Here is a 19592-nt window from a genome sequence, read left to right on the forward strand (position 1 = left end):
CTGCATACTAGCTTTAGGCAGATTTAGTACGCGAGTAGCATGTAGTATGCCATTCCGAATACAGCCATTGTCATCTTGGAATATTCCCGTGTCATCAGGGGAAAAAAAATCTATTGATGGAATAACCTGAGGTCTGATGAACTAAAGGTGCGTACGCACAAAAACATAGCGTACACCATATTTCACGCTCACGGTCTGATGTACTAAATTTGACTTGAATGTGAGAAAGTGCGTTTCCCCACGACACTTTTGTTTTGGGTGTACGCATGTTTTTTTTTGTACGTATGTATTGTGTTTTTGTCATTAGGCGACACTTAGAGGCAATGCATTGAAATAACAACTATTAAGATATCCTTTATGCACACATTGTAGTAAGCCATTGGGTAAAATAAAGTTAATTAATCAGACAATTTCATTGGCTTACAGAAATAATCGTTCAACGTGTTTCCACTTGGCCTACATACAGTTGTGGTCAAAAGTTTACATACACTTGTAAAAAAACATAATGTTATGGCTGTCTTGAGTTTTCAATAAGTTCTACAACTCTTATTTTTCTGTGATAGAGTGATCGGACACATACATGTTTGTCACAAAAAACAGTCATAAAATTTGGTTCTTTCATAAATTTATTATGGGTCTGCTGAAAATGTCACCAAATCTGCTGGGTCAAAAATATACATACAGCAACAAAATTTGTCAATTTTGGTGATGTAGCGAGTTGTGTCAATCAAATTAGCTTCATGTCATGGCCTCTTCACTTCTTGTAAGTGATTCTGATTGACTACAGCTGTTGACTTCTCATGAGCCCATTTAAATAGGGCTCATTTGACCCAGTGATTAGACTCAGCTAAAAAAGCTACAATGGGAAAGTCAAAGGAACTCAGTGTGGATCTGAAAAAGCGAATTATTGACTTGAACAAGTCAGGGAAGTCACTTGGAGCCATTTCAAAGCAGCTACAGGTCCCAAGAGCAACTGTGCAGACAATTATACGCAAGTATAAAGTGCATGGAACAGTTGTGTCACTGCCACGATCAGGAAGAAAACGCAAGCTATCACATGCTGCCGAGAGGAGATTGGTCAGGATGGTCAAGAGTCAACCAAGAATCACCAAGAAGCAGGTCTGCAAGGATTTGGAAGCTGATGGAACACAGGTGTCAGTCTCCACAGTCAAGCGTGTTTTACATCGCCATGGACTGAGAGGCTGCCGTGCAAGAAAGAAGCCCTTGCTCCAGAAAAGGCACCTTAAGACTCGGCTGAAGTTTGCTGCTGATCACATGGACAAAGATAAAACCTTCTGGAGGAAAGTTCTCTGGTCAGACGAAACAAAAATTGAGCTGTTTGGCCACAACACCCAGCAATATGTTTGGAGGAGAAAAGGTGAGGCCTTTAATCCCAGGAACACCATGCCTACTGTCAAGCATGGTGGTGGTAGTATTATGCTCTGGGGATGTTTTGCTGCCAGTGGAACTGGTTCTTTGCAGAAAGTAAATGGGATAATGAAGAAGGAGGATTACCTCCAAATTCTGCAGGAAAACTTAAAACCATCAGCCCGAAGGTTGGGTCTTGGGCGCAGTTGGGTGTTCCAACAAGACAATGACCCAAAACACACATCAAAAGTGGTAAAGGAATGGCTAAACCAGGCTAGAATTAAGGTTTTAGAATGGCCTTCCCAAAGTCCTGACTTAAACCCCATTGAGAACATGTGGACAGTGCTAAAGAAACGGGTTCATGCAAGAAAACCATCACATTTAGCTGAACTGCACCAATTCTGTCAAGAAGAGTGGTCAAACATTCGACCTGAAGCTTGCCAGGAGCTTGTGGATGGCTACCAAAAGCGCCTAGTTGCCGTGAAAATGGCCAAGGGACATGTAACCAAATACTAATGTTGCTGTATGTATATTTTTGACCCAGCAGATTTGGTGACATTTTCAGCAGACCCATAATAAATTTATGAAAGAACCAAATTTTATAACTGTTTTTTGTGACAAACATGTATGTGTTCCGATCACTCTATCACAGAAAAATAAGAGTTGTAGAACTTATTGAAAACTCAAGACAGCCATAACATTATGTTTTTTTACAAGTGTATGTAAACTTTTGACCACAACTGTATATGCATGCATAAAATGTTGTGCTGGAGTTGTTGGAGATGGCAGCGTTTGCATTATTGGAAAATATTGCTAATGGCCGAATTCACTGAGAGCGCATTTTCTGTGACCATTATATTTTTGGGCCCATGATGATGACTGGCTTATAAGCCGTTTTAGATTTCTATGAGCATAAGAGGATAAGAAAACAAGCTGTGCATGACGGGTGGCTTCTTGGTAAGCAACTCATTTAAATTAAAGCATTTATTATCCATCCTAGAATAATACATTTAAAACATGGGTAATTATTAGTTATTACGCTATGCGTCTTGCAACACTTTTCTTTCTTGACTTGCATATTCTACTCTAGCATATTATTATTATTATTATTATTATTATAAAATTATACTCTGCGTAATTGAGGGAGGAGTCGTGGCAGGTGTGATGTTTTCGTGCATTTACGCTTGATTTCAAGTTGATTGTGATGTACTAAGAGAAAGTATGTGGGATTCTGCCTACGCACGGTTTGATAAATCCGGATTTTTTGTGCGTACGGAACTTTTCAGATCTGAGCGTACGGAACATTTTAGTAGGAAGTCCACGCAAGTCTTTGTACATGAGGTCCCTGGTCTATATTCAGTATATTCAGGTAGTCAGCTGACCTCATTCTTTCAGCACATACTGTTACTGAACATAGACCTGACCAACTGCAGCATCAACCCCACATCATTTACTTAGTTATATCTAGGTGGCAACTTTTTTTGGCCAGGCAGTGTATCTATAATTACATTATTTAATAGGAAATCTATGTCTGTGTCTTTCAAATTAAGCCTTAGTTTGATATTTATTTATGAGAAAATCCATTTATGGATTTGGATTCTAGCGATCCATATAAAAGATTAAAGTTTATGTATAAAGTTTTAAATCTTTTCACAATCATATGTAATCTTAACTTAATAAGTAACATCATGAAATTGGATACAACAGAAGGAGAAGGTGCCAAAATTGGCTTAACGTGCTAAATTTGGAATCAGTATTGCATTATTATTCTTTATGCCACAAAGGTTGACCCCAACTTCCTTCTAATCTGTCCCTCACCCAACACACAAATTTTTTGTCCGGGCTGAATAGCTTTAACATGGACAACACAATGACAGGCATAGAACCAAACATATTTTCTTGTCCTCTTTAACTCAAAATCTTTCATTTAACAGCGATAATGGAACTGTGGAATAATCTCAATAATATACTCCAGGTTTATGCTATAGCTATGCTTTTATTTACATTTATCCACTATAAAACTTGCAGGAGAGCTAGATAACTACTTGCCATGCTCAGCAGGGGAAAGACAAAACTGCGGGGTATATATACACTGGTAGACATGTGTAAACAATTAGTAACTTGGAGAGTGGGAATGCCATAGTGTCATGTGACCAGTGTAGCGTGAGAGTTGTGGTGTGCTGGAAACTGAAGTCCACTGTAAGAGTTCAGAGTCAAGAAAAGGCAGACTGACAGTATCAGAACTTGTTTTATAAAACATGTTTTATTTATTGTCTTTTATACTGTTCATCACAATTACATATTTAATGAACATAAAAATCATGTCCATATATATTATAACAAAACCAGTAAAGTCAAGAAAAAGACCTAATGAGCTTTATTTACAACCAAGCTATTAAAAAGTCACATATTTTAAAACAGCTTTGTTAACAAGTACGACACAAACTGGACAGCATCTAAAGAAAATAACCACACTTCCCTGCTCTGAGATACAAAAGAGTTAGCTAGAACATAAACCAAACAAAAGCTATGTACACTAGGGCTACGTTCACACAACAGGTGTGAAAAAATGCTCAAACAAATGTTTTTACTTAATTTGATATCTGAATGGTTCAGGCTTTGTAAGTGACATGCAAGTGCAAGACCTATGAATGGGTTCAGCCTGATAGCTGGGCTTATCACAGTGAATTCATTCATGATTCAGACACATTCATGATTTCTTCACTTTTTCCACAGACACAGAATTAACACACCTGTGTTATAAATAATGTAAAATTGGACTGGATTGCAAAGATTGGATTACAGATTAGATTACACCTGCTGTGCTTCCCAGAAAAATATCCAAAATACACTGGGTGGTGCCTGCCTAAATAACACATCTCTTATAAAACAAAGTTAAGAGCAGCGGGTAAAATACCTAGAACCAAAGCAAATCCCAAAAATAGAGTGAAAAGTATAGAAAAAGTATATAAACTCTAACATCAGAGATTTAAAATGACACTTACAACACTGCACATGGTGTGACAAGTTCTTTCTCTCTAGCAGCTATCTTGGATCCTATTTTTTAAAAGATTGGCTCATCCCCCTATTTCTCCAGCCAGGCCTCCCATTGGTCAGCAGGTGATGGCTTCCAGTGTAGGGAGAGCGTGCATGTATCAAGTGCATAAATAGTATCAAGTGTTGTACCATGTAAAAATTGACTACAAATGGCTTATTCTGCTGCAAATCTGTATCTAATATTGCAGCTAAAGTTCCAGAAACTATTAAGAGGCTCCACAAGTTTGTAAAAAAATAAAATAAAATGATAATAACCATTGAAGTTAACAAAGTTGATGTGACTCTCTCTAAAAATTGGCATGCATCTTATCAAGCCAGGCACTATTTGGTCTGCACAGTGCCGGGTAAAGTTGATAATGTGTATTTCAGATAAAACTGAAACTTAAAAAAAAAATCTGTTACTTGGAATGAACTATATCACTTTTTAAAGTGGAATGGAACAGTAAGGAACTTTCAGTGTCTATTGGTGTATTTGGGGACAATTAAACAAGTATAAAACTCAGTATATGTTCACTTTTATGTTTCAGAGTTTGTTTGACGTATGATTATGGTGGAACTGTGAAGCTTTAAAGGTTAAGGAGAGCCACTGTGCAACTCTAAACAATCTTCCAATGGCTTTGGTTCCTAGACTATTATTTATTAAAAATCCAATATATCCAGTATATAGGTCGGCAATAGGCGGCCCGCAAGCATTAAACATATGACCCGTGAGGCTATTTGAACTATAATGAAAAAATAAAATGCCTCTCTGGCCAGATTTTTTGTTCCGCTGTCTCTCTGTCGCACTCAGCGTGACTTTAGTTTTTCCGACTTTAGTTTTCGGCTCCGTATCTCTTTAAAACAACGTTTTTTCCTGGACCTGTCCCAATTCAGTAGCTGGGGCAGCAGTAGTGTATTGGGGCACGATCCTGACGACCTGGGTTTGATCCCACTTGAGGAGCGGCGTGTTTTTATATTTATTTTTTTCTTTCAACCCAACCCCACCCCTACTTGTGGCCCGCCACGAAATGACTTGGAAAATATCTGAATTGCCGACCCCTGATGTAGTAGAATGATTTACAGTACTTTTCTTGTACTGAAGGATAGTTTCGCTTTACCTTCTGATTGATATAAGACTCTAATTCTTCCTAACTTGACAAAAGGCAGAGACAGGGGTATTTTTTTCATTTGTGAGCCCTTTGCAGCATGCATAGTAAGCATATAGAGGGTGGTCCAGCTCTGGCGGTACAACTGTCATTTAAAGGGTCCTTTACTTTTGAACAGCCTTCTATATGTAGCAGCTGCGAAATGCACCCTACCTTGGCTCCAACTGTGTTATACTCTTAAAAAGCTAGATTAACCAATTTTGGAACATCTATACTTTCACAAATATCTATTTAAAACAGTTATTATTAAAATTAAAGTACCTGTTTATCATTGCTAAAAGAACCTCCTAAAGCATTTTTTCTTTAAGAGAGTAGAGGCTTAATATCTTAAAGACAATTGCTTTGCACCTTCCCAGTAATGTCTCTTATTTTTATGGCTTCAGAATAAGCATTGTTCTATAATTAATTTGGTTTTCTTTGTGTTAACTCTGTGTTAAATAGGTGAAAATGGTTAAGTAGTTTTTGAAAGTGTGAGGAAATGTTCAGGTTTGTACATCAAAAAGGAGGGTATGCTTTACCCTGCAAGCATCAGCACCTTGACTCTTTCTCCTTGTCTTCTCCACAGGTTCCCAGACTTTACCTCCCCCCCTTCTACACAAAGCTGTGCGCTCTACTGGCCAGTATAAGAGGAAGCCCTGAAAGGCACCCACACTCCCCAAAAAATCAGCACAACGATCAGACTCACAGTTTGGTACCACATTTGCACCAATTACAATTACAAGTCTGCTAACTAGTCTTTTTACGAAACGTTACAAATCCCTGTGTCCTTACACAGTCTTTGTGATTGGTAGACTCACTAACCCCTTCATATAGTTCGTTGACAATTCCATTCTCATATTTTACCAGACTCTTGTAAAACTTTGCTTTCAGCTTTGGTCCACGTGCATTTAAGATAGTGTAGAGCTCTCTTAGTTTTTTCTGGGGTGTTTTATGTTGTGTGACGTTTGAATACTGTTCTCCCCCAATAAATTGAAACAATTCATCAAGAATGGGCTCAACTGATGTAACTTTCTGAATGATTTCTGCACGGAAACTGTCCACAAAGTCCACACCTGAGTAAAACGCAGACAAAATGAATGGATATTATACAACATTAAAAACTGTATACTATATATTATGATTAAAACTTCTGTTTTCCACTATAGCTGTACATTTTGTGATTCTTCATATAGATACAGTTATATGGAAATAAATTGCAACTGAAAATCAAGCACAAAAGGTATGATAATTATGTAAATAATATTCAGTCACCTAACACTAGATTGGGTCGTAATGCTACCTTATCACCACCTTTAAAAAAACAACAACAAATAAACCCCCCAGTATAAAAAATACAAGGTCAGTACAACAATACAAAGTCACAACAGTTTTCTAGCATTGGTAAAAGTACATAAAATATACAAACGGTGTCAGTTATTTAAAAACATTTCGTAACATTGACCTTGCAGTTCTGTGAAACCAACTTCCCCACATTATTATAAAACTAATAATTAAAAACATCTTACCTTTACTGGCCTGCTTTTCTTCAACTGGTGTTTCTTCTGCACAATAAATGAAAACTTACTGGTTATATTAACCACCACAGACTGGATGTGATGTCTAAGAGTTTTGAGAGTAATACTAAGAAGTATTCTTTCAAATCAACAGAAATTGCTTTTATTTTAGCAAGTTTAAATGTATCAGGTCTTCCAAGGAAATGCCTCAGTACTAGCAAATAATGCTTTATTTGCCTGTATGATATATTTAATTATTATCAATAACTTTCTATTTCCCTGTTATATCAGGACATGGCTGTTTAATGCTAGAGTTTGTGATTGAGTTCTCCATTAATGGGGTGTAATGTATTCTAATAAAAAAACAAAGAACGCATACCTGTATATTTTCTTTTTTCTACAGCAAATGGGCTTTACGCAGCAAAGATGCTAGCATGTCTGCTACTGTGAGCTGATTACTTTGTGAGCTGATGTTGGTGATTCAGTAAGAGCATGTTTATGATGAGCATGTCAGATATTTATAAACTGATTTTTCTCAATTACTCTATATGAACCTATTTATTTTGGACTCACTTCAAGTGGGTATTCTCCTTTGTAAAGATTCTCTGGCTTGGATCTCGTTTAAGTGTGTTTAATTCTTGCATGCTCTTGTGATAAAATATGTTTTTGGAAAGCAGCCACAGGGGAAAAATTAAGTAATTATTTAACCTGTACTGCTGATGAGTCATGTAGTGTGAAAGCAACAACAACTAAAAGTCGCATGTCCAATTATTTGTTATTTTCTTATTTCCTTGTGGTACACCAAAGACTGGGTGAACTTTTCCACTCAACTTATTTCACCTAATTCTTTCCCGAAAGTGTGCTACCAGATATTGAGTTGAGGGTAATGGATTTTACTTTTGTTCCCTTTTAATATTTCTTAACATTTAGATAGCAGGCTATATGTTTCATAAATGTTGTAAGCAATGCTTTTATGAACGCATATTCATACAATTTATTTGCTGGTAATTCATAAAATGTACATTACTTTAAAACATCTGTTAAACTAGCAAAATCAACATTTATACAAAGCATACATTTATAAGTTACCTGCTGAGCACAGTGGGACTAATTCCTGTGCATCTTCTTTGTGTGCGTGTTTGTTTCTTCCACGTTTTCTTTTTCTTGTTTTTTTATTACTTCTTTTTTTCCCCTTTCCCTTTACTTCTTCTTCCCTTCGATCTTCATCAAATTGGGGGATCCCTCCATGCAGGACAGAGAGCTCTGTGGAATTTTTAAACCTCAGAGCTTTCAGTGTTTCCTGCTTTTTTCCCAGTACCTTTTGTAGTTTACTGATTTCATTATTCATTTCATTATTTCTGTCTGTGTATTGAGAGATTCTCTGACTTAGTCTATTCACAACAGTTTCCAACTGCTCAATCTGCAGTGCAGGTTTGGGTTCTCCTTTGCCCACTGGACAAAAATAAATATCATTATTTCCCACAATAAAATCCTCAATTGTTTCAATTAACTTCAGGTGCTGGTTTCTACATATTTTTCTCCAGAATAAGTAATGATTCTGATATGGTTGAATTATTGTTTGTTTGTTATTATAATGCTCACTTATTGTAGCAACTGAAATCTTGTTTCCATCTGTGGAAATGACTAAAATGTGCTCAGCAACACCGGGACCCAAAAGTGTTTTTAATGTGCTTTTTGTTGTGCTTGAAAGTTGTGTGTCCTTTTCAACCACCAGTATGATGGCATTAGTTCCAGGTTTGAAGGACCACACGCTGTCCTTTATCACCTGCCGAACATGTTTTTGCTCATTACCTCCAGATTTCAAATCTCCAGACCAACCAGGAACACGAATTACAGAAATAGTCCTTCCAAAAGTTGTCTTTTGGCGCTGCACATACTCATCTGAATATGTGGTCTGTGTGAAGGCTTTCTTTCCAAGAATGGCATTTGCAACTTTAGTTTTCCCAGAGTTTTTACAACCAATAAGCACAACATTGATGTCATCAATGAGTGGCACCGTTTCTAAGGACAGAACAAGGCTTAGACTTAATTACTCTGAACTGGAAGGTAATGATTTTACCGTATGATATGCAGATGCTGTCAAAGTAGGCTATTAATGGTTATGAAAAAATCTCTTACCTTCGTCTGCATTACCATATTGCTGATAATTTGGTCTGGCTGTTGATTGACCAATGAATATATGTTAAATGTTAAATATTTACATTCATTTAAGTTTTGTTTTTTTAATAATAAGATTTTAATCTTTCTTAGAAACAATATAGTAGAATCATAGGCACTCACATGTTGTACATCCCATATCTTTAATCTTTCATTATGCAGGAATTCAGAGCCATCTGTCCGGTTGAGTGGGTTTTGTCAAAATTCCATTAGCAGAAAGATCTCCTCACTTTGATGCAGTTTACAAATCTTGACAGCTGCGCAAAAGTACAAAAACAATTTTTACTTTATTATGATAAAGTTTAATAAATGTATACAATATTATAATAATGCATCCCCCCTGTAGTGTTTTCAGATTATGTACAAATTGTTCAGCAATGATTATAATAACCAAAATAATTTAAAATATAAGGAGACACTGAGATTTGTATTCATGTATGAAAAGTATTTATTGAAAGTATTTATTGAATTGTTTAATTGAATAAGTTACAGGACAGTCAAGAAAAAATAGAAAAGCCTAATAAATAATGTTGATGCATAATGTTTAATAAAACATGAAGCAAAAACTGAAAAAAGGTTAAAATTGTGACAAGTGCAATGTGAGATTAAAACGGCACAACATTCCTCGTCAGGTGTGTCTTGCAGATGTATGCACAGATAACCAAAATAAATGTTTGATCAAATGTTGAGCAAACAGCAGCACTGGTCTGTTTGTGTTCAATGGCGACTTCTCCCAGAACCTAGCAGCAAATACTAGCAGCCCCATAGAGCTGCAGCAGAGTAAACCATATTTCTGCACAGATTTAATACTATTAGCACACCTGAATCAAATTACCATATATTAAAGTGTATTAAAGCATCATAGTGAATTATTAAAATTCAATTTCAACCGTTAAGAATGTTACCAGGACTGATGAGGTTAAATTAGACAGCACTAGCAAGACAATCACGTCTGTGTTTGTAGGTTTTGTGATTTTTCTGGCTATCAGCTGTTTTGTATTTTGTATTAATAGCAAATGGAGAGGGAAGTTAATGAGTAAATGGAGTTCTACTCAGTACTAATAATCTATACTGCTCAACTAGCTAATCTAGCTAGCTAAATATGAAAGTATGTCAGCTATATAATGTAACTATTCTATCATGTTTGTTATGCTTATAAGAAATATTGTTAATGTATTTTAGTATCTTACTTTTTGAACCCTGGCTATTGTTTGTGTTTGTTCTTTACTGTTAATAAACCAAACTGTAAACATCCTTGTGGTGTGGATTTTATCTCATTATGCAGGTTTTACAAGAATTTGCTGAAAATCTTTTCTGATCATATACAGGGGCCACATTAAATTTAAAACTACTTACAATAAAAACTGAAGTGCCTAATAATTAGTGCAAGTTTCTTTGCAGAAGACTACCTGAACTTTATATATTTAAGGGCTCAAAGACTTTTGACCTGTTAAAACCTTTAAAATATTTTGAGAAAAAAACTTTTAAAAAGCCTAGGCCATCACTAAACATTTAGCTTTAAAGAGAAAATGTAATCATATACCTTCAATAAGCATAAGAGAGATACAGGGGATTGTACTTAGTTTGTCATTGTAGGAGTACATGTTAATTTAAAAAATCTAACCAGGAATATACTGACCAGGCTCAGATGTGGTCCTCGCGCGGTGTTTCAACAAGTGTCCATTAAATCAGCTTTATCTCTCCTTTAAAGAGCTCATAGTTTTCAGTCCAAGTGCACACAACACACTCTCCTCTTCGCTTCCGCTCACCCGACGCAGACACCTGCAGCTCCCCGAACCCACAAAATAGCATTTACAGATTCTCAACTTCTCCGACTCAATCAACACCATCATGAACACCAGAAACACTCACTAGAGCGACAGGCGACCAGTAACTACTTATGGGACAAGCAGGAGAATCTCACAGAGTAGAGATCTCTCAACTTTATGCAAATTAATTTTGACGCAGTGAAGCCACATTTAAACTGATTGACTGAACAAATCACCACTGGACCAATCACAGACACGGGCGACCGAGGTCCCCGCCTTCTGCTCTGTAAACCATTAGTACTTCCTTCATATAACTTGTCACCAGTGTGGAAGCTTCCGTGAAATGATCAACAGTTGCTAGAAAGTCATGTGACTTAATAAAACAAAGAAACAAATCGTTTTTGAAATGATTATAGAATTAATTAATAATATGAATTTTACTTTGCTATTTTTTAAAGTAACGAATAACTCTCTAATTTAACAAAAATGAAAATGAAAGTATAATTTTTAAAGAAATCCCACATAAACCATTACTGGGGGATACACTTTCCAGCTGGCCCTTAACTGATACAGCCATGTACTTAATAAAACAACAACAACAACAACAACAACAACAATAATAATAATAATAATAATACAACACATGTTGCTTTGAGAAATTTAACATTGGTTATAAAAATACACCACTTAACCAACAGCACCTTATATTTTATCAGTTTAATAAATAGTAAGGCATTACTACTAAATTAAAATTACTAATAAATGTTTTAATAACAAATGTCAAACAACATAAATTTGTTTAAAAAAATAATAATTTTAGTACAGAAATTACAGTAAAATCTACAGATATTATCTATTTGCCTGGTACAAAACAGTGGTTAATGGTCAGTGGTTGAAAGAAATTTTACTAAAGAATTATGTGTTCTAAATAAAAATATACTGATGACATGGCAGCGCAAAACTGTATTTCCCAGCAACAGTAGTTTTAGTATAGACATTACAATCAAACATCTGAAATCCACTGATTTTGTGTATTTGTCTTAGAAAATGTGTAGCAAGTAGTTAATTAAAAGAAATATATATATATTTTATAATGCTGCTTTTACTAAACATGTATGTATCCTGAGTCAGCACAGACACATTTACTGTTAGACATGCTCTAATAACATGTATGGTTTTACCTTTCTACAACAATTAAAAAAGTTCACATACAAATTTTGACATAGACATATGAACATATGAACAAATTTCTAGCTTGCCAGAAATCACACTCTTTAAAATACAGTATATAATTTTATCAGGAAAAGCACAACTTCCAACAGTTTCCAACAATATTACATTTGTGTGCATGTGTTTAAGGAGACTATTAGAAATTATAATCCAAGTTATAATCTCCTAAGAAAGTGGATAATTGAGATCTAAAACAGAAAAAAATACATTGCACAAAATCGCAAATAATATTCACAAACTGAGAAAACATTCACATCTTGTATCAAGGCACTAACTGTTTTTTTATGGAAAATATTGTAAAATAGCCAAATATTACAGAAAGAAAGTTACACTTATAGCACCTCAGCCAACAGTTGTGTGCAGAGATGACTGTCCTCCTGCTTCAGTTTACTGACAAAGTTCACAATGGCCTATTGCTGAATATCTTATTTTATGTGGTTATTTACAAGTTACAACAATAGGATGATATCAATGTATTTTAAAGTTCCAGCATTGCAGATATGTTCCTCAATGGGCCTGGATCAACACTAACTTATTGACCGTCCAGAAAGAAAATGTCCATTATAGTGAAGGGAAAAAACATGCCTTTCCTGAAGTCAGTCTCCATCAGTCACTTCAGCACAGCATTAAATACATGGCTCTTTGCTACCATCTAGTGTCCAGATTAACTTGCTCTGTGACTGTTATTTAAACAAACACACACTTATTATGCTTCTCCATCTTTTAACTATATGTAAATATAAAATGTAAAATACATTATCTCCTTATCATGTAAATGTCATACACATGTTACTCTTGAAACCTGGAAGTATGTGGAGCTCATGGGTTCAGACATGAAAAATAGACCAACATAAGATATAAATCTTTTTATGTATTGATCAGTGTACAGTCTGTAAATAATGTATAAACTATGATACAGTATATAATGTAAAATAAGACTCAAGCAAACAAAAAAATAACAGAATAAGCCCAGCACAATGACGATATGAAATATAGACTCTGTGGTCTGATTCTTTTCCATTCTATTGAAATTTAGCCAAACTTGTCCAACATATTGCTCTATATATTGATCAGAAAATTCACTTGTAGGAAATAGTGAAATGGCACAGTTTTGGACACAGCCTTAACATTTTTTACTGTTTACTGTTCAAACCCAATACTTTTGTAAAACTTGTACAGTATGCTTGGCTAGATAAAGGTTTAGGGTGAAGAACGCATTTAAAAAAAAATGATAGAGCAGAAGGGTCAGGCACAAGTTTACAAAATTCTGAACATAGATTACAATATCAAACCTTAGCTCTGTCTGTGTTTCACACAATAAAGGTTTCACTACGAAAATTAAGTACTTTGAAGGTTCCCACCTCTTGAGCATACGGCATAGTCCTTTAGTAGGATGTAACCATGTTGTACTTGAAAAATGATTCAAATCTCTTTTGTTCGCTTTCTGTTTTTGTTCTATTTTATGTAATATCCTGCATTGTTATTTACATGTACAGTTAATATTATAGCCATGATATAATATATATGTTTTCCTTTACTATAATGAATAATATTTAAACATAATTGAACTCAAGTTTGCAAAAGAGAGAGTTGTGAACAAAACAATGTAGGCATACCCTAGGTTGAAAGGGGTTTAAGAAACACGGTGAAGGTCTTCAACTAGGAACTCCTCGTGTTTCAGCAGACTCCTGTAGAATTCCTCTTTCAGCTTCTGCCCACCTCCATCTAAGATGATGTAGAGTTCTCTCATTTTTTCCTGGCTTGTTTTAGCTTGTCTGACTTTTGAATACTTATCAACGCCAATTAACTGTAACATTTCATCGAGAATAGGTTCCACTGACACAACTCTTTCAATGAGGTCTGCACGGAACCTGTCCACGAACTCAACACCTGAGTGAAAGCAGTCAAAAATTATACAGTTATCATACAACATTTAATATGTTATATAACTCCCACTACTAAATTATACAATTCTGCAAATCCCTGTACATTTTAAATATTATATATTTAGTGTTAGTTTTAATGTAATATGGACTGTGGTTAGATTCATCAAAATTGTACATTTAAAATTAGCTTTGGCCCAAAGAAGAAGGCAACATTTATAAATGGTATTGACATGTGGCTTTTTCTTTGCATTAATCTTTAACTTTCATTTGTGGAATGAGGACAGTGGGCAGTGATTTCTTGGCCCATGCTGTGATTTCCATTACAAAATAATGTCTGTGTTTAATGCAGTGCCACCACCAAAGATCAGTACTGACTTTCGGCCTAGCCCCTTACACACTGGGATTTCTCCAAATTCTCTTCATCTTTTGGTGATAATATGTACTGTTTATTCAGGGATGGTTAGCTTGTGTTTTTGTTTCTTAATACAGCATATTATGTGCTTCCCTTCTGTTAGACTATTTTCCCATTAAAAGGGTACATTAATCCAACACAGAATAACTGAATTGCAGTTTTTAGCCAGCATGAAGTCACACTATGCAGTAAAGAAAATGGTAACTTGCTCTTATGACCTACAACACTGTGGTCAGGCAGTCAGCTGTTATACAAAGTATAACTAAATACCCAAGGGACAGGAACTCTGACAGATCCTTGTCTAAAATAAAGGCCTTTAGAATCTACCAACATTTAACATGTGAAATAACAGAAGTAAAGACATTATTTTGATACTGATCTAAAAAGTATGTCAGAAATATCTCTTACCTTCACCTGCCTGAGGTTCTTCATCAATTGGTGTTGCTTCTTCCCCAAAAAATAAAATAAAATAAAATAGAACACTATTATTAAGGGTTTTAGATGTTATCAAATCAAACTATTTGATTTTAAATACAGTATACTAATGCACTGTCTTTAGTTTTTTAAATCACAAAACACAATTAACCCCAACACACACTGTTACTAATATGCAAACAGTCATACATGTCTTGGTGGCCTCCCTCACTATAGACCCCTTCTTATATAGTCACTCAGTTTGGGCAGGCCTGCTCTACCTATGTGTAGTACTCCTCCTATTCCATAATAACGGATGTAACTGAACTCCAGGGGATGATTGGTGACTTTATTTAGCTTTTCTGGTGTTGTGTTTTATTTTCTACCCATTCCCCAACTTTTTATTTTGTCTTCATGGTGTACCTCTAGCAAGGAATACTGGTTAACCAGTGAAAGTGAAGCTGCAAAGCAATTTGATTGATCTCATGCTAGTCTTACGGCACCACTTTGGACAGATGTTTGCAAATGCCAAAAACCAAAATGTTCTTTCAGAGATTCTCTGATCAAAGGCATGGGTATGGAAGAAGAGGAAACATGTACTAAATTTGGCCTGATCTGTCCCTGTGCCTTGATGCGTCAGAACTGGGGCACCTCCATCCAATCCATGGGATTGACTAGTGATGGGAGTTAAAGATTGCTGTAAAGTAGCAGGGTTGGAGAACCCTGGAGCCAACATTGGGTCTTGCCACAAGCATCATAAAGGTGCTTCCCCTGCTGCCCTATAAAAGGCTTGCAGAGGCTAGTGTTAGTACTCTCAACCCAAACCCAACCTTTGTTGGATCAAAAAAATATATTGGTAACAATGGAGTCTGGCTGGCAGACAGTCTAGATAAGGGGCAATTTGTCAAAATTATTATCCTACTTCTCTCAGTTTAAAAATGCAGCAATTCAGTATTTTATGTTGCAAATGTGTGTAATATATACTCTTTTGCAAGTTACCTGCTGAATGCAGTGGGACCAATTCCAGTGCATCTCTTTTTCTTGTCTTTCTCCAAGGCTTTCTTTGTGCTTGCTTTCTTGGTTTTCTTTTCAATGTGTACTTAATTTTTTTTCCATTCTGACTTTTTTTGGCTACTTTTTTTTGCTCAATTCTTTGATCTTTTGTTATGTTTCTCTGAAGATCTTCTCTTGTTCCATCATCCTCAACCTGTGTTATTCTTCCATGCTGGGCAGAGAACCTTTCTGCACTTTGATTTGGCTGTAACCATTTCTCTTTCATTACTTTTAGTGCTTCCTCTTTTTGTTTCAATGCATCTTGTAGTTTTCTTATTTCTTCATTTTTTAATTCTTTGTTTTTTTGCAGCTTATTTGTCTCTGTCTTCTTGCCTGAGTGCAATTTTGAGATGGACCCAGAAAGGCCTGATATCCTCTGAATCAGTCTATTCACCACTATTTTCAATTGCATAAGCTGCAGTACAGGTTTCGCTTCCTCTTTTCCTGTAGGACAGAAATGAATGGCATTTTTTCTCACCATAAAATCTTCAATTGTTTCTATTAACTTCATGTGCTGCTTTCTACATGTTCTTCTCCAAAAGAAGCGATTCCTGTTTCTGTATGTTTTAATAATTGTTTGTTTGTTGCAATAGTGTTCACTTATGGTAGCAAGTGAAATCCTTTTTCCATCTGTGGAAGCAACTAAAATATGTGTAGAAACACTGTCTCCCAAAAGTGTTTGTAATGTTCTTATTGTAGTCTCTGAAAGTTCAGTGTGCTTTTTCACCACCAGTATGATGGCATTAGGTCCATGTTTGAAGGACCACACGCTGTCCTTTATCACCTGCCGAACATTTTCTTGCGTGTTATCTTCAGAGCTCAAATCTCCAGACCAACCAGGAACACGAATCACAGAAATGCGTCTTCCAAAAATTGTTTTTTTGCACTTCAAGTATTCTTTTGTTAGAAAATTCTTGTGTGTGAAGGCTTTCTTCCCGAGAATGGCATTTCCAATTCTATTTTTCCCAGCTTTATGACAGCCAATAAGCACAAGTTTGAGCTTATCAAAAAGAGGTATGCTTTCTAAAACAAAAACAAGACTTTATCACATTGATTCAAATAAACTGGAACAGGATAGTGTTACTGCATGACATGCAAAGTAGATAATACATTCTGGAGATACAAAAAAACCTCTTACCATCATCTGTATATGAGGGATGGTGGCCATCAGCAGATCTGGCTGTTGATTGACCAATATAAAAAAATATGTTGCATTTTATTTAGATTTTACATTATTTATATTTGTAATATTGAAAATAAAACATTCCTTATATAAACAATGTAAAGAGTTGCACTCACATATTTTAGATCCCATTTATTTATTATTTTGTTACACACCCATTCATGAGCTGAACAACCATCTGGCAAGTAGACAGAGATTTTTTTTTTAATTCCAGAGATTTCCTCATTTGGGTGCAGATTTAAAATAATTTCTTATTCTATCATAAGATGGCATTATTCTTGATAATATTAAAATATTAATGTAAAGAAAGATCTGGAATATTTAAGCAATAACATTATTCTTAATATATATAGTAACACAAAAAATATAATTATTCTAAATACATCATATACCTAAATTAAATATATGTGTTCATAAAAACCTTCTAAATCCTACAGTGTCCTCTGGTAAACTTGTATATTCAGTATCAATATCTTGTACCATTTTACCAATATTTAGTACCATTACCACAAAATACTTTACTATACTGTACTAAACTAAACTTGCCAGCAAACACTATATAACTTGTTAGTGTAACTGTTATTCCTCACATTCCTCAAATGTGTAACTTATTAAGATATGGTACAAACCTGTTTGGTTCTGCTCAGTGTTGCTCAGTGTGATGTGGAGAGTTCCTGACCAGTCATCTGAATCTACTTGCTGTTTACTGTTTCTTTTGCATAAATCAAGTTGTGCTTCCTTTGAGCTGTCTGTAACTGAGGAAATGCATAACTGAAACAGGAAAAATGTAATATCCCTCTGTCATTTCAGTGCAGTGATACAATTCATTATCTTAATTTTTCCTTAAAATTAAAACTTTTTCTTGCTTGCAAAATGTTTTGTTAAATTTGCTGTTGTTGCCATACCGTCTGCTGATATTTTCCCATGATTCAGTAACTGTAGGCTGATCGTCTACAGAATGGATACAAATAACTAAAAACATGTAATATCCATATCAAAAGATGCATTCTGTTTGCGACAGTAATTCTGTGGACCCTGAAACTAAATACTACTTCCATTATGTGTGGTAAAAAATGTGGTAAAAATGTATGTATCCAGATCAATTGCATGCCTTAACTTATTAATGTTGACAGCACTGTTTTAAATATAATGGAACTTTACGATGAGCTACTCATTCATTTCATTCTTATATGTGCTAGTTCTCCCTAGAATTAGACATACTGGAAATGCTTACAATGTATCAATTTCAATTCATTCGTATTGGATTGAAAATAAAACAATACGATTTACATAAACATGTTTATATCATTTACAATGTACCCTAATCAAAGAATAAAAGTGGTAATTTTTACTATGGCTGTCACTTGTATCAACAAACCATTGTTCGTGTGAGTATATTTCCTGTTTATTATGAAACAGAAGTCAGATTAGTATAAACTTCCTCCATGGGTCTCTATTCCAGTATTGTTGCCTGCATTACAGTGGTAAAAATGATCATATGAATTAAACCTTTCCTTGGCCCATCAAAATGCTCATCACCATCATTGTACTGTAGTTCTAATAAATAAGCCTAGACAGCCAGACTACAACTCAGATACTCGATGTAATGCAGACAGTCTGTTCCATCCATGACTGTCAATCACTTCATTTCTAAGTGTATTCCGCCCTACATATATATTTTTAAAAAGTATCTTTTTTTTTTTTTTTGCAAAATATATGTATGTGGTGTTCTACCTGAGGCTGACTGATTTAGCTGTTTTAAAAATCAGTGTCAGAGTAAAAGATTTTAAAGTATTTTAAAATATTTTCACAGGGAAAAAATACTTTAACATTTATAAGAGTAAGAGTGACTTCTTTTGCACAAAATCCAACCTACTCTACTGTATTTGTTGTCTGTAAATGGTAACACAAATTCAATCTACATAATTCACAAGTGGCAATAATTTAGAAAATGTATTATACATTTTATAGATGTATTTCTTACGTTGCATCTTTTTTGTCTGCTGTTGTCATCTGTTCTTAAGATTTGAAAACATTTAATGGTATAGACCAGTGTTTCTCAACCTTTTTTCTATCACGTCACCCTTTAAATATATGCGAGATGTCAAGGCACCCCAGTTTACGGGGGGGGGGGGGGGGGGGGGGGTGCTGGCGCAGTACTTCAGGTGAGAACGGGGGGTGTTGCTGGCGGAATATGAAATAAAATAGCGCGTCACAATTAGCGCGATTAGTGCTGCCTGTGATTTGGGACACACCCCGACACGAGCTGACTCTGGAAAGGAAATATGCACGTGAGGCGCAATATTTTGACGGCACCCCCGATGAAGCCAGACGGCACCCCAGGGTGCCGCGGCACCCTGGTTGAGAAACACTGGTATAGACAATGTACTACACCCAACATTGC

At 35.4% G+C, this 19592-nt stretch overlaps 3 protein-coding genes across 4 annotated transcripts in view; all 3 read right to left on the reverse strand.

The window, feature by feature from the left end:
* Positions 1-19592, reverse strand: part of f13a1b (coagulation factor XIII, A1 polypeptide b) — an 89931-nt gene that overhangs the window by 17228 nt on the left and 53111 nt on the right. The gene's annotated exons all lie outside the window — the stretch shown is intronic.
* Positions 4085-11396, reverse strand: LOC107197094 (uncharacterized). The gene is made up of 6 exons (XM_022678564.2): positions 10881-11396; positions 9365-9498; positions 9203-9241; positions 8153-9085; positions 7076-7111; positions 4085-6622 (listed from the first exon to the last, which is right to left on the reverse strand). The coding sequence occupies exons 2-6, from the start codon at positions 9378-9380 to the stop codon at positions 6297-6299; spliced, it is 1350 nt and encodes a 449-aa protein (XP_022534285.2). The 5' UTR covers positions 9381-9498; positions 10881-11396; the 3' UTR covers positions 4085-6296.
* LOC111194221 (GTPase IMAP family member 7) lies at positions 11854-17405 on the reverse strand. Of its 2 annotated transcripts, none has more exons than XM_022677688.2 (5): positions 17305-17405; positions 17144-17185; positions 15952-17028; positions 14947-14982; positions 11854-14130 (listed from the first exon to the last, which is right to left on the reverse strand). In XM_022677688.2, the coding sequence occupies exons 1-5, from the start codon at positions 17318-17320 to the stop codon at positions 13874-13876; spliced, it is 1428 nt and encodes a 475-aa protein (XP_022533409.1). In that variant the 5' UTR covers positions 17321-17405; the 3' UTR covers positions 11854-13873. The 2 variants fall into 2 exon arrangements, with proteins under 2 accessions (XP_022533409.1, XP_022533408.1); XM_022677687.2 differs by having other exon boundaries at positions 14947-14985.

This window comes from Astyanax mexicanus, chromosome 8, assembly GCF_023375975.1.
Source record: "Astyanax mexicanus isolate ESR-SI-001 chromosome 8, AstMex3_surface, whole genome shotgun sequence".
Lineage (NCBI taxonomy): Eukaryota > Metazoa > Chordata > Actinopteri > Characiformes > Acestrorhamphidae > Astyanax > Astyanax mexicanus.